Here is a 12,848-nt window from a genome sequence, read left to right on the forward strand (position 1 = left end):
GATAACACCGTGTACATGAAGACAGTATGTCTCTGTCTGACCACGTCCTGATAACACCGTGTATATGTAGACTGTACGTCTTTGTCTGACCACGTCCTGATAACACCGTGTACATGTAGACAGTATGTCTCTGTCTGACCACGTCCTGATAACATCGTGTACATGTAGACAGTATGTCTCTGTCTGACCACGTCCTGATAACACCGTGTATATGTAGACTGTACGTCTCTGTCTGACCACGTCCTGATAACACCGTGTATATGTAGACAGTATGTCTCTGTCTGACCACGTCCTGATAACACCGTGTATATGTAGACAGTATGTCTCTGTCTGACCACGTCCTGATAACACAGTGTATATGTAGACAGTATGTCTCTGTCTGACCACGTCCTGATAACACCGTGTATATATAGACAGTAAGTCTCTATCTGACCACGTCCTGATAACACCGTGTATATGTAGACAGTATGTCTCTGTCTGACCACGTCCTGATAACACCGTGTATATATAGACAGTAAGTCTCTATCTGACCACGTCCTGATAACACCGTGTATATGTAGACAGTATGTCTCTGTCTGACCACGTCCTGATAACACCGTGTATATGTAGACAGTATGTCTCTGTATGACCACGTCCTGATAACACCGTGTATATGTAGACAGTATGCATCTGTCTGACCACGTCCTGATAATACCGTGTATATGTAGACAGTATGCCTCTGCATGACCACGTCCTGATAACACCGTGTATATGTAGACAGCATGTCTCTGTCTGACAATGTCCTGATAACACCGTGTATATGTAGACAGTATGCCTCTGTCTAACGACGTCCTGATAACACCGTGTATATGTAGACAGTATGCCTCTGTCTAACGACGTCCTGATAACACCGTGTATATGTAGACAGTATGTCTCTGTCTGACAATGTCCTGATAACACCGTGTATATGTAGACAGTATGCCTCTGTCTAACGACGTCCTGATAACACCGTGTATATGTAGACAGTATGTCTCTGTCTGACAACGTCCTGATAACACCGTGTATATGTAGACAGTATGTCTCTGTGTGACCACGTTCCTCGCTATCCCCTCCCCTTTCCCTAGAAAAAACCCAAACCATCAGCGCCGCTAGTATCCCCTCCCATTTCCCTAGAAAAAAGCCAGCAGCGCCGCTAGTACCTCGCTATCCCCGCCCCCCTTTTCTCTAGAGAAAAAAAACAGTACCGCCGCTAGTACCTCGATATCCCCTCCCTTTTCCCTAGAAAAAGCCACAAGCGCCGCTAGTACCTCGCTATCCCCTCCCTTTTACCCTAGAAAAAAGCCACCAGCGCCGCTAGTACCTCGATATCCCCGCCCCCCTTTTCTCTAGGGAAAAAAAACAGTACCGCCGCTAGTTCCTCGATATCTCCTCCCTTCTCCCTAGAAAAAAAACCAACAGCGCCGCTAGTACCTCGCTATCCCCTCCCCTTTCCCTCTTTAAGATCACATCAGTGTCGCTAGTCCCCCGCTATCCCCTCCCCTTTCCCATCACATCAGTGTCGCTAGTACCCCACTCCCCGTCCACTCTCCCCGTCACGCATGTACCCCCGTTACCCTTTTCTCCACCGACAAGCCGCCCACCTTCTTAAAGGACCCGCATTCACCGCCACACCACTATTTGCACGACTAGCTCCCGGGGCAACAGGTTATACAAATTGTAAACCTCAGTGTCATCAGCGCTGCATGCGCAGTTTCGGGATAATGACAGCAGGGATGTGATCGCAGGTGGATGACACCACGCGGCAACACACGGGCGTCGTTCGTCAGTTGACACCATGTTGCATGGACTAGACACTTTCATGTTAACCCAGGTCAAGGTGACCTAGTTTGAATGATCGACAAGAAGGACACAAGCCCTCAGGGTACTGTTTGTAAACACGAGGCAAACAAACGTCACCTTTCACTATTGAACTACCAGCCTACCCGACATATGCCGAACTCGGGGATATATAGGGTAGGATATACACCTTCTTCAATTTAATACAATGAATCCATGGTGCAGCAAAGAATAGGTCACTAATCGTTTAGTGTATTTTCATTGACCGTTAACAGTGTATTATGCATGTTCATATGGTAGGCATATCGTGCCTCGTAATTTGGAAGTTTAGTTGAGCAATACATGACTCGCAACCGGTTTAGCCGGTGTATTATATTACAAGCATAACGACAGCTCGTATATTTCGCGATAGGGCAATTTCTTTAAAACGTTGAGTGTCATATAATTTACTCCCATTACATTAAGCCATACGTTGATGGGCCAACACGGAAGACTGATCACCAGAGGATCCGGTTGCTTGGGTAAATACTAGTACTCGTACAGTTTTGTATATTTATAGGAAATACCGTTTATCCGATGGTACTAATCCCACTGATTCACCGGATTAACATATTTCCGGATTAACGAAATATAGCTCAGCCCTTTGTGTGTCTTTATGCCTGAATCAGTCGACATATAGAGGTAGTTTCATCTTATACTTACCTTGGAATATTGTTTACTAGGACTTTGAGTTGGAATAAATATCTAGAATCTACATCTGTTAAAGCTAAGAAAGTGTTGATGTCAATCCTACAAAGCTTGTTAAAATATGATAATCTGTCCTGTAATTTATATTTTCAAATTTTTGATACAAAGATAATGCCAATTTTACTTTATGGATCAGAAAAAGGGGTTAAAGAAAATATGAGTGTATAGAAAAAGTTCATCTTTATGCGTGTAAACGTGTAATTGGGGTTCGACCCTCCACCCCAAATGATATTGTACTTGGGGAATGTGGCAGGTATCCATTGTATATATTTTCGCTTAAGCGCTGTATAACATTTTGGTTAAAACTAACGACTCCTCCATCCACGCGATACCCAGTAAAAGCCTATAACATGATGTTCTATCTGGATCAAAATGCCAGTCACTCACGCAATAAAAATAGTTGGGCAACAAATATCAAAATCACCCTTTTCAGTTTAGGCCTTGGATACAATGGATGGATCAGGGTGTTGGAAATGTCAAGATGTTTATGTCATTATTACTCCAAAGAGCTAAAGATAGTTTTCAGCAAATGTGGATAGAAAAACTAAGAAATAGCAAATGTACATATACGTATTCTCTCTTCAAACAACAATTTATACTCGAAGAATATCTAATATCTGTTACAATAAAAAAAAAATCGAGTATTGCTAGCTCAGTTCAGAGCAGGATATTATGATTTAAAGATCTATAAAGGTATATTTAAAAAGTCTAACACTATCTGTACATCTTGTAACCTTAATGTTGTAGAACATGAGTATCATTTTCTGCTTGTGTGTAAAGTCCATCGTCAATTAAGAAACAAGTATATTCCAAAGAAGTTTATAACTTACCCAAATATTAATCTGTTTTGCATACTCATGTCAACTTCAAATATTACTTTATTACAAAATATTGCATTGTACACACATCGTGCATTGTTAGTTAGAAGAAACACCCATACCTTGTAAATACGTTGAACTATGGGCCTATGGCCTTTCAGTTTGCAATGAATAACACAATTTGACAGTCGAATGTTTTCAACACGAGTTAGATGATCTTTCAGAGTTTTCAAAAGAGTAGAAGTAGAAAAGACTTAAATTATAATGTTTGGAAAGGGGGTACGATAAGTAATATGAAAAAAATATAATTATAATATAAATAAAATAATAAATTATTATAATAAAAGATTTACTTGTGTTAAAAAAACAGTTGGCGGATCAGGGTAGGGAAGCATTATTTTGTGTCTGTCGCAATAGTAATTCTTAACCATATAATCATTATTTGACTGTTATATCGGCAGTATACTTTGATACTTTGATATGTTAAAAGGATAGTAATATTGAAAAAGTACATCTTGATTATAATGAAAATATACTTGGATTAAAAAGGTTTACATGTTTTGATCGGACGTGTTCCGAACTTGGCGATGTCCTTTAATATATATCAGAATGTTTAATATGGTTAAATGTTGGTGTATTATCGATAATTGTATACTAAAAACTTGTTTTGAATTTGTTAATATGAAAGCTAGATATGAAAATGTTTGCAAATAGGAACAAGATGTAAGAAGATATTATTAAACAGTATTGGTTACAATGATATTTGCTTGAAGCAAGAGTTTCATTAAACGTTTTTTGCCTGTTATTAAGCACCGAATATTTGACGAAGGTATTCAGACACGATCTCATATATCAACTTCAAACTGTGTTTTGTACAGACAACCTTTATGATCATCATTTCTTAATTATGGTTTAGGAAATCAATTTCCTTTTTTTCTTAGATAATATTTGACTAAATTCAGACCATCTTCACTTATGTTAGCAATAGAAACTGGAAGATGTAAAGGTTTAAATATTACTGAACAGAAAATGTTTGTATTGATGTTAAAGGTGAGTTTTATTTTGGACACTCATGTCCATTACATTTAGAATTTAGAGTGAGTGAGTGAGTTTGGCTTAAGCCGCTTTTAACAGTATTCCAGTTATATCACGGCGTGTCAGCTTAATGTGGGAGGAAAGTCCGAAGTGATGAAGGTCTAAGACGTTTACCAGTTCGGTGAAACCCACGAGCACGGGTATGGTGCTGACAAACCTAGAAACATAATCGGGGCGAACCGGGATTCGAACCCACAATCATAGGTTTCTGGCGTGCCCAAGGGACACAACTCTGCACAGCGAATCGCGGCGCTTTAGACGACTGGGCCACCCGTGCCCCCCTTTAGAATTTAGAAAGAAATATACAAGACCACTTTATTGAAAATAAACCATCTGTATTCAAACTTATTTAATTACTAATATTACAGAATGTAAAACAGTTATGTAATTTAGGAAAGTTTCTGTATCATTCAAGTTTTGATGTGAGTTAAGTAAGTACATGTATGTGTATTCTCCATTTGACATATGCCTGTTTATTACCATATACATGTACAGTAAACTACGGTTATAACGAACTCAAAGGGACCACTAATTTTAGTTCGTTATAACCGTAGTTCGTTATAAGCATATATACAGCATTACTACAGCAAATTTTAGGGACCTAAAAGTTAGTTCGTTATATCCGTCAGTTCGTTATAAGCGTGTTCGTTATAACCGTAGTTTACTGTACCCTTCACAACTTGTCTGTATGAGGGAGAGGGGCGATGGGGTAGCCTAGTGGTTAAAGCGTTCGCTCGTCACGCCGAAGACCCGGGTTCGATTCCCTACATGGGTACAATGTGTAAAGCCCATATCTGGCGTCCCCCGCCGTGACATTGCTGTATTATTGCTAAACGCGGCGTAAAACTATACTCACACTTTGTACCCATGTCGGGAATCGAACCCGGGTCTTCGGCGTGACGCGCGAACACTTAACCACTAGGCTACCCGACCGCCCCTCGAACTAACGAGGTTTCGCTATATGATGAATAGTTTTTAGGATTGGTTTGGTAATAGGGCGTGTGGTATTCTGGCGGTGTGACGTGTAAACATTAATGATTGATGACTAAGGCGAATATGTTTCGTTCTGGGCTACTGATTTGAGTTATGTGGATTGCGGTATTCCGAGAACATTTGAGTTTGATGTTCGTAATTTGCATTTAGATTCTATCAACATTCTGACCAGTCCCTATGTGTAGTTGTCATTATGTAGACTAACCCCAGTAAACCGTCCACGTGTAGATAACTGAGGTTATGAAAGCAGTGGTTAAGAAGTGGGATGTCCTGACGAAATACAGTTTACTGTAAACGAGAAATTAGACGACAATCAGGTAGATATTGATTGCTTTATTTTCAAAGTTTTACAATACGAATAAGAGTGTGTGGGTATATTATGTTGTTAATATACTCAGATGTCACAAAATACCACGTCTGTTGGTCCCAAACCTGGTGAGAGTAAGTGAGTGAGTGAGTTGTGTTCAACGCCGCTTTTAACAGTATTCCAGTTATATCACGGTGTGTCAGCTTAATGTGGGAGGAAAGCCCGAAGTGATGCAGGTCTCAGACGTTTACCATTTCGGTGAAACCCACGAGCACGGGTAGGATGCTGACAAACCTAGAAACATAATCGGGGCGAACCGGGGTTCGAACCCACGATTATAGGTTTCTGGCGTGCCCAAGGGACGCAACTCTGCACAGCGAATGAGGGGAGTGGAATTGGGGTTTGACGTCGCGGCAAAGAATATTGCACTTATAGAGCGAAGAGATTTCAAAACAAGTAATCATTAAGTTGATACAACGATTCAGTGTACTGTGTCTGAGTGGGGCATTCATGTTAAACAGCGGCATGGTATCTCAGTGAGCCAGCACTATAAAACCGGTATAAGTCCGGACGCACGCACACGCGCACACACACACGCACACGCACGCACGCACGCACGAACGCCCGCACGCACACGTTTAACTCCATTTCACCTCTCCTTACATTACAGCGTTGAAATGATGAGATTACTTAGTTAATCGGGAAAGTTGCTAATCCAGCAAAACTCGTAATCCGGACGATTTCGCCAGGAACGGTCCGGTCCGGTTAGCCAGGGTTTCGCTATATAAAAGATGCAGATATAGTTTGTCTTGTCACGATCCCACACACTTTGTCCTATTAATATCACATTGCTTATCGCGATCAACTTGGGTAGGGGTTTAACGTCGCGTCCAAGATTATTCCCCACTCAGACACTCAGACACAGTATACCGACTCCGAGCCGACCAGTCCTTGTTTGAGCCCCTTAATGCCGAGCGCCAGAAAGGGTAACAACAAGTACCATCTTTTAATGTCTTTTGGTATGACGCGGGCGGGGATCGAACCCCGGACCTTCCGCTCTCCGGACGGACGCTCTACCACTAGACCATAGAGGCGGTCGTGATGTACTGAGTGTTAGAATCAGCAGACTAGGCGACAGATGGTAACACACATGAAGTCGATACCGACTAATCGAACGCACGGTCAATTTCAAATATGTGTGGACGTATGGCATCAGATATACCACACTGAAACCCGGAGAGTGGTGTGATGTAGCGGGCTTGTCACGTTGATGGCGGAAGTACAAGTGTCACATCCTTCTGTTTCCGCCATCACGACCAAAGTACAACATGAGGTCAGCTGTATATTCGACAGTGAATTGGAGCATGACAGACGTTCATGTGGCCTCCAAACTCGTACAGCTTCTTAAGTCAGACGTGTTCGACACACGGGATGAAAACGTGTTTGGCATACGGGATTTAAACTGTTCGACACATGGGATCTAATACGTTCGACACACGGGACTGAAGTGTTGGACTGATTGGATGTAATGTCGGTATAAGGAGACAGGGGGTACGTTACTTCACGGATAGTGTTGACACTACCTGTTCCTAGTTGCTGCGTTGTGTTGACACCAACAGGGAAGTTTGTTGTAGCTTGTTGTGTCGTATCGTGTTGTGTCGTGTTTTGTCGTGTTGTGTCGTGGTGTATGTTGTGTTTCTGGATTCGTTGGGTCGAAGAAACGTACTAATCGCTCGGTTGTGTTGACACCAGCATGGAAGTATGTTGTATCGTGTTGTGTTGTGTCGTGATCATCATCATCATCATCATCATCATCATCATCATCACTCTACCCTCCTCCTCTTCCTCCTCCTCCTCCTCCTCACCATCATCATCACCACCACCATTCAATCATCACCACTCCATCATCACTACTTTGTCATCACTACACTACTCCACTCTACCCTCCTCCTCCTCATCCTCCTCAACATAATCATCATCATCTTCATCATCATCATCATCATCATCATCATCATCATCACCATTCTATCATCATCACACCACTCTCCTCATCCTCCTCGCCATCACCATCATCATCATCATCATCATCTTCATCATCACCACTACTACGTCATCACCACTCCATCCTCCTCATCATCATCAAAAGATCATATTGATATATCTTAAATTTGCCCTGTTATCAAATGCTGCTCGTAGATTTGATTACAAGGCTACACTCGATACCATTTTCCTGTTGATCATAATAATTCATTATCGTATTTTATATAAGTTGCATACTTTTCAGGAATTTGGAAGATGACGTTCAATGTTCTCATCGTCGTCGTTCTGTTCTCGGCGACCTCATGCAAAGGACACACGTTACACTACGAGCAGCAGAGTGCTCAGTGCTATAACGGGGTGAGTAATACCTCAATAATACGCGCATTGTTATTTCCTCTTTCTCCGGGGTTCTGTTTCACACGGTGCTAATAACGCTTCGACTTTAGAGCAGTGTTCAGACCTCATCATTGATGTGGGTTTAGTCTTATATCATATCAATCAGGTCCGTCTGTCACCCAACTGGTTATAATGCTATTTCGTCTAATGTACAAAAGTTATTATCAAGTTTACTGTCATATAAATCTGTGTCACAGAAAGCTTTGATGAACAGGGTCTAGCTTCGTTCTAGTTCTCTAGTGGTACAACTGGCCCATACACATCTTCACTAGGCAAGGGAGTTAACTGACTACTATAAAAGTCCAGTTTCCACCCTTGCCGAACTAGGCTGAAGATTTCTAGGCTCGATCGTAACGCCACCAGTGGCTATTAATAGTTACGCCCCTTCCATGTCCCTTCTAGTGACCAATCAGATTCCACCTCTCATATCACTTACATAATTTGCTTCAAACAAAATGGCGGCGCCCAGTCAAGACGATCTGATCGATAATCAAGATCTATATTGTGAAATAAGGGGTCTTACTTCACGATGTGCATCAAATCACGTGATCACCTTGATATCAAACAAGAAAAGATTTGGAAAATATCTGTTGACGCCAAGTTGACGGTGCATATAATTTGCAAATCCTGAAATCGACCGAACTCTGCACGGCATGTCGATTTTGTTACGCGATTTTGATTGGACTCGTTAGTCCAGCCAAACTATGACTCCAACAATCCAGACTAGTTCGGCAAGGGTTGGAACTTGACTTCTATAGTCAGTTGACTCCCTTGCCTCGGAAAGATAGCCCTTATAATGTTACAGACTCAGAAAACACTTGAAGTTACTGTCGTTCTGTAGAAAATACATCAACATAAATGTTTTGAGCATTTTATTGAGCACGCATCTGCATTTTGTAATTATAATTGTATATGCCATTTCGGAATGAGGTTCTTGTCTATAAATTTCAACTTCCGCGTTGGTGCAGCTGTCAAAGCAGCTGTTTCAATCAGAGATGGTTATTGTGATTTGGTGTCCAATGACATTTATGGTAACATGTATCGTGAATACAGTAATAACCAGATGATTCAAAGACAAACCTCAAGTCTTTCTATTCGCAGACTACCGGGTACCCCTTGCCGGTATATGGCAGTGTGGAGGAGGGCGAGCGGAGCGGACTGCAGATAGCAGAGGCTCTGTACGGCACGGAGATTAAGGAACTCGCCATTGGTCGTCCTCAGATGGATCAGGTAGGCTATTATACCACTGTGGTATGTTTAGTGTGTGAGCGGTGGTGTTGGTGGAGGTGGAGTGGGAAGGGGGTGGCGGTGCTAGGCTGTACTACTGAAGTCATTCTTCGTTCCACTACGGGACGTGTGGTGTGAGAGGGGTGAGGGTAGGAACGGAGGTGGGGTGGTAGGCGATATCTCAAGAACCAGAGCCATTGCACCAACCCCCATGGGCCTTTCAGTGTGTGAGGGGTGAGGGTAGGAGAGAATGAGTGAGTATGGTTTTACGTCGCTTTTAGCAATATTCCAGCAATATCACGGCGGGGGACACCATAAATGGGCGTCACACATTGTACCCATGTCGGGAATCGAACCCGGATCTTCGGCGTGACAAGCGAACGCAGTAACCACTAAAGCCATTACACCACTGTGGAACGTTTAGTGTGTGTGTGTGTGGGGGGGGGGGGGGGGGGGGGGGGGTAGGGACGGGGGTGGGTGATAGGCTGTGTCATTGAAGCTATTACACCAGCATGGGCCGTCAGATGTGTGAGGGGTGAGGGTAGGAACGGGGGTGGGTGATAGGTTGTGTCATTAAAGCTATTACACCAGCATGGGCCGTTAGATGTGTGAGGGGTGAGGGTAGGGACGGGGGTGGGTGATAGGCTGTGTCATTAAAGCTATTACACCAGCATGGGCCGTTAGATGTGTGAGGGGTGAGGGTAGGGACGGGGGTGGGTGATAGGCTGTGCCACTAAAGCTGTTACACCAGCATGGGCCGTTAGATGTGTGAGGGGTGAGGGTAGGAATGGAGGTGGGGTGATAGGCTGTGTCATTGAAGCTATTACACCAGCATGGGCCGTTAGATGTGTGAGGGGTGAGGGTAGGGACGGGGGTGGGTGATAGGCTGTGTCATTGAAGATATTACACCAGCATGGGCCGTAAGATGTGTGAGGGGTGAGGGTAGGAACTGAGGTGGGGTGGTGGGCCGAGTGGTGGGGTTGTTTGTGAATGTGGTAGGCTGTGTACCCCAGTGTAAAACATGACACCACGGAAGGCCCGCTTAGTATCCAAAACGTGGGGGGTGAGTCAGGGAGTATGGTTTTACGCCGCTTTTAGCAATATTCCCTCAATATCGCGGCGGGGGACACCAGAAATGGGCTTCACACATTGTACCCATGTCGGGAATCGAACCCGGGTCTTTGGCGTGACGAGTGAACGCTTTAACCACTAGGCTACCCGACCACCCCTCGAGACGTGGGACCAAGGGATCAAGGTGACAGGCACACGTACGCTCTGTGTAGGGGCTTAGGGTGGGGGCGAGGTGATGGTGAAGGTGGGGGTAGGCTGCAGGTAGGGGTGGGGAGATTGTAGAGGGGGTTGGATGATAGAGGTAATAGGAGGATAGTGAAAAGGGGACAATGGACTTTTAGGAGAGTGTATGAATACCCGAACGGGTGCACGGATGCATGTACTTTAATGGTTGCATTATCAATGGGCCGTTGAGTAGGACAAACCTGTACGTGTGAATGGTTGGTTTCATGCTGGGTTTGTTTTCGTTTAATACCTGGTTACATAATTTTACCTGATCATAAAGCCTCACGTGATGCCCTACGGATAATCACCTGGGTTGATGTCGCACAGTCAGCTGGCAGCTGTTCGATGACACCGAGGGCGTGTGAATTCTCTGTTGATAAGCACAGTTTGTATAACTTCATATTTTTGTCATGGATTCTGATGATATACACCTTGTGAACATGAACGCAGATCCTGGAGCACAAGCGTGACGAGAGGGAGAAGAGGCGACACAAGAGAGCTATCACGTCTCAGAAGTGGCTGTACTGGGAGGGCGCCTATCTCCCCTACAGGTTCGACGCCGATGTGCGTAAGTCATTTAATAATCATTAAACAACAACAACAACAACAGCAACAACAACTATATTAATAAGAAAGCTAACCAGCCTGACTGTGCCAGAGAGAGAGGGAGAGAGAGAGAGAGAGAGAGAGAGAGAGAGAGAGAGAGAGAGAGAGAGAGAGAGAGAGAGAGAGAGAGACCAGTCGGTTGGGAATATCTCCCCAACAGTAATACAGAGAGAGAGAGAGAGAGAGAGAGAGAGAGAGAGAGAGAGAGAGAGAAAGAGAGAGAGAGACCAGTCGGTTGGGAATATCTCCCCAACACTTATACTGTGCCAGAGAGAGAGAGAGAGAGAGAGAGAGAGAGAGAGAGAGAGAGAGAGAGAGAGAGAGAGAGAGATGGGTTTAAAGTATGTCATATCTATCTTATAGGTTTTACTTTTCAAGAATCCCATCTCTTTTAGACAAGAACTATTAATCTCTGTCAATGACGTCATTGCCAACTATCAAGTAACGGCGTAGACATTAAGTGTTTTGACATTAACCCTCAAAACGGGATTTCCTCGTACTTCAAAGGACAAGTATTTATTTGGCAATTTGGTTTTGGGAATCAAAATATTTTTTCTGTGCGTGTAAGGCACATTTAGTCACTTTTTTTCAGCACCTGATGAGGAACACGAGACACGAACAGCCATGAAACGTCACGAGCGGTTCACGTGCGTGCGCTTTGTACCCTGGGTGGAGAACGTGACGCGATATGAGTATAATCTCTCGAGTGAAAGCCACGTGCGCTTGATCAAGAAACAAGGGTAGGTCCCCATAGATCTATGTACATTTTTCCGAGGCAAATGCGTTAGCTGACTTTGAAAGTCCAGTAAACTGGGTTTTTATAGTCAGGTAACGCCCTTGCCTCGGGAAGATGATATGTGTATCCACACGTTCAATTCATAAAGTGTTGACACAGAAAAGTAATCCCTTTCACAAAATAATTGGGGTAACCTGCACCGACAGGTTTCGTTTGTTTGCACTCCAGAGTCATTTCAACATTTCAATGGGTGCCTTTTGTTATGAGGAAGTCTAGTTTATTATCAGATGGTCAACAGTGCCTGATTTTCGGATAAGTGGACATTCTGGAAAATTCCATCATAGTTTTACGAGGTACATATTACAACATATGCCAGACAAACCATAAGACTAGGCAGACAAAACCATAAGACTAGGCAGTCAAAACCATGAGACAAGGCAGACAAAACCATAAGACTAGGCAGACAAAACCGTAAGACTAGGCAGACAAAACCATGAGACTAGGCAGACAAAACCATGAGACTAGGCAGACAAAACCATGAGACTAGGCAGACAAAACCATAAGACTAGGCAGACAAAACCATAAGACTAGGCAGACAAAACCATAAGACTAGGCAGACAAAACCATAAGACTAGGCAGACAAAACCATAAGACTAGGAATGACAGCAGATCCTGGCACAATATATTGACGCAATGCCACACTGCAGTTTTTACAATGAAATACTAAAAATCGAGTGTTATTTAACTTCTTGGCGAGTCAAAAGTCGGTCGG

At 43.5% G+C, this 12,848-nt stretch overlaps 1 protein-coding gene across 4 annotated transcripts in view; it reads left to right on the plus strand.

Moving 5' to 3' along the window:
• The window catches only part of LOC124145972, a 53,534-nt gene that overhangs the window by 8,532 nt on the left and 32,154 nt on the right, over nt 1–12,848 (plus strand). The window contains exons 1-5 of one of the 4 annotated variants that reach the window (XM_048390530.1): nt 1,617–1,992; nt 8,060–8,172; nt 9,313–9,441; nt 11,185–11,302; nt 11,933–12,080. In XM_048390530.1, coding sequence (XP_048246487.1) covers nt 8,071–8,172; nt 9,313–9,441; nt 11,185–11,302; nt 11,933–12,080 — 497 coding nt within the window. In that variant the 5' untranslated portion in view covers nt 1,617–1,992; nt 8,060–8,070. Of the gene's footprint in view, nt 1–1,616; nt 1,993–2,275; nt 2,337–6,971; nt 7,327–8,059; nt 8,173–9,312; nt 9,442–11,184; nt 11,303–11,932; nt 12,081–12,848 lie in introns of those variants that run through there. The other 3 variants (XM_048390527.1, XM_048390529.1, XM_048390528.1) reach the window with 3 other exon arrangements.

This window comes from Haliotis rufescens, unplaced genomic scaffold (genome assembly GCF_023055435.1).
Source record: "Haliotis rufescens isolate VD_foot unplaced genomic scaffold, xgHalRufe1.0.p SCAF_9, whole genome shotgun sequence".
NCBI classification, from domain to species: domain Eukaryota; kingdom Metazoa; phylum Mollusca; class Gastropoda; order Lepetellida; family Haliotidae; genus Haliotis; species Haliotis rufescens.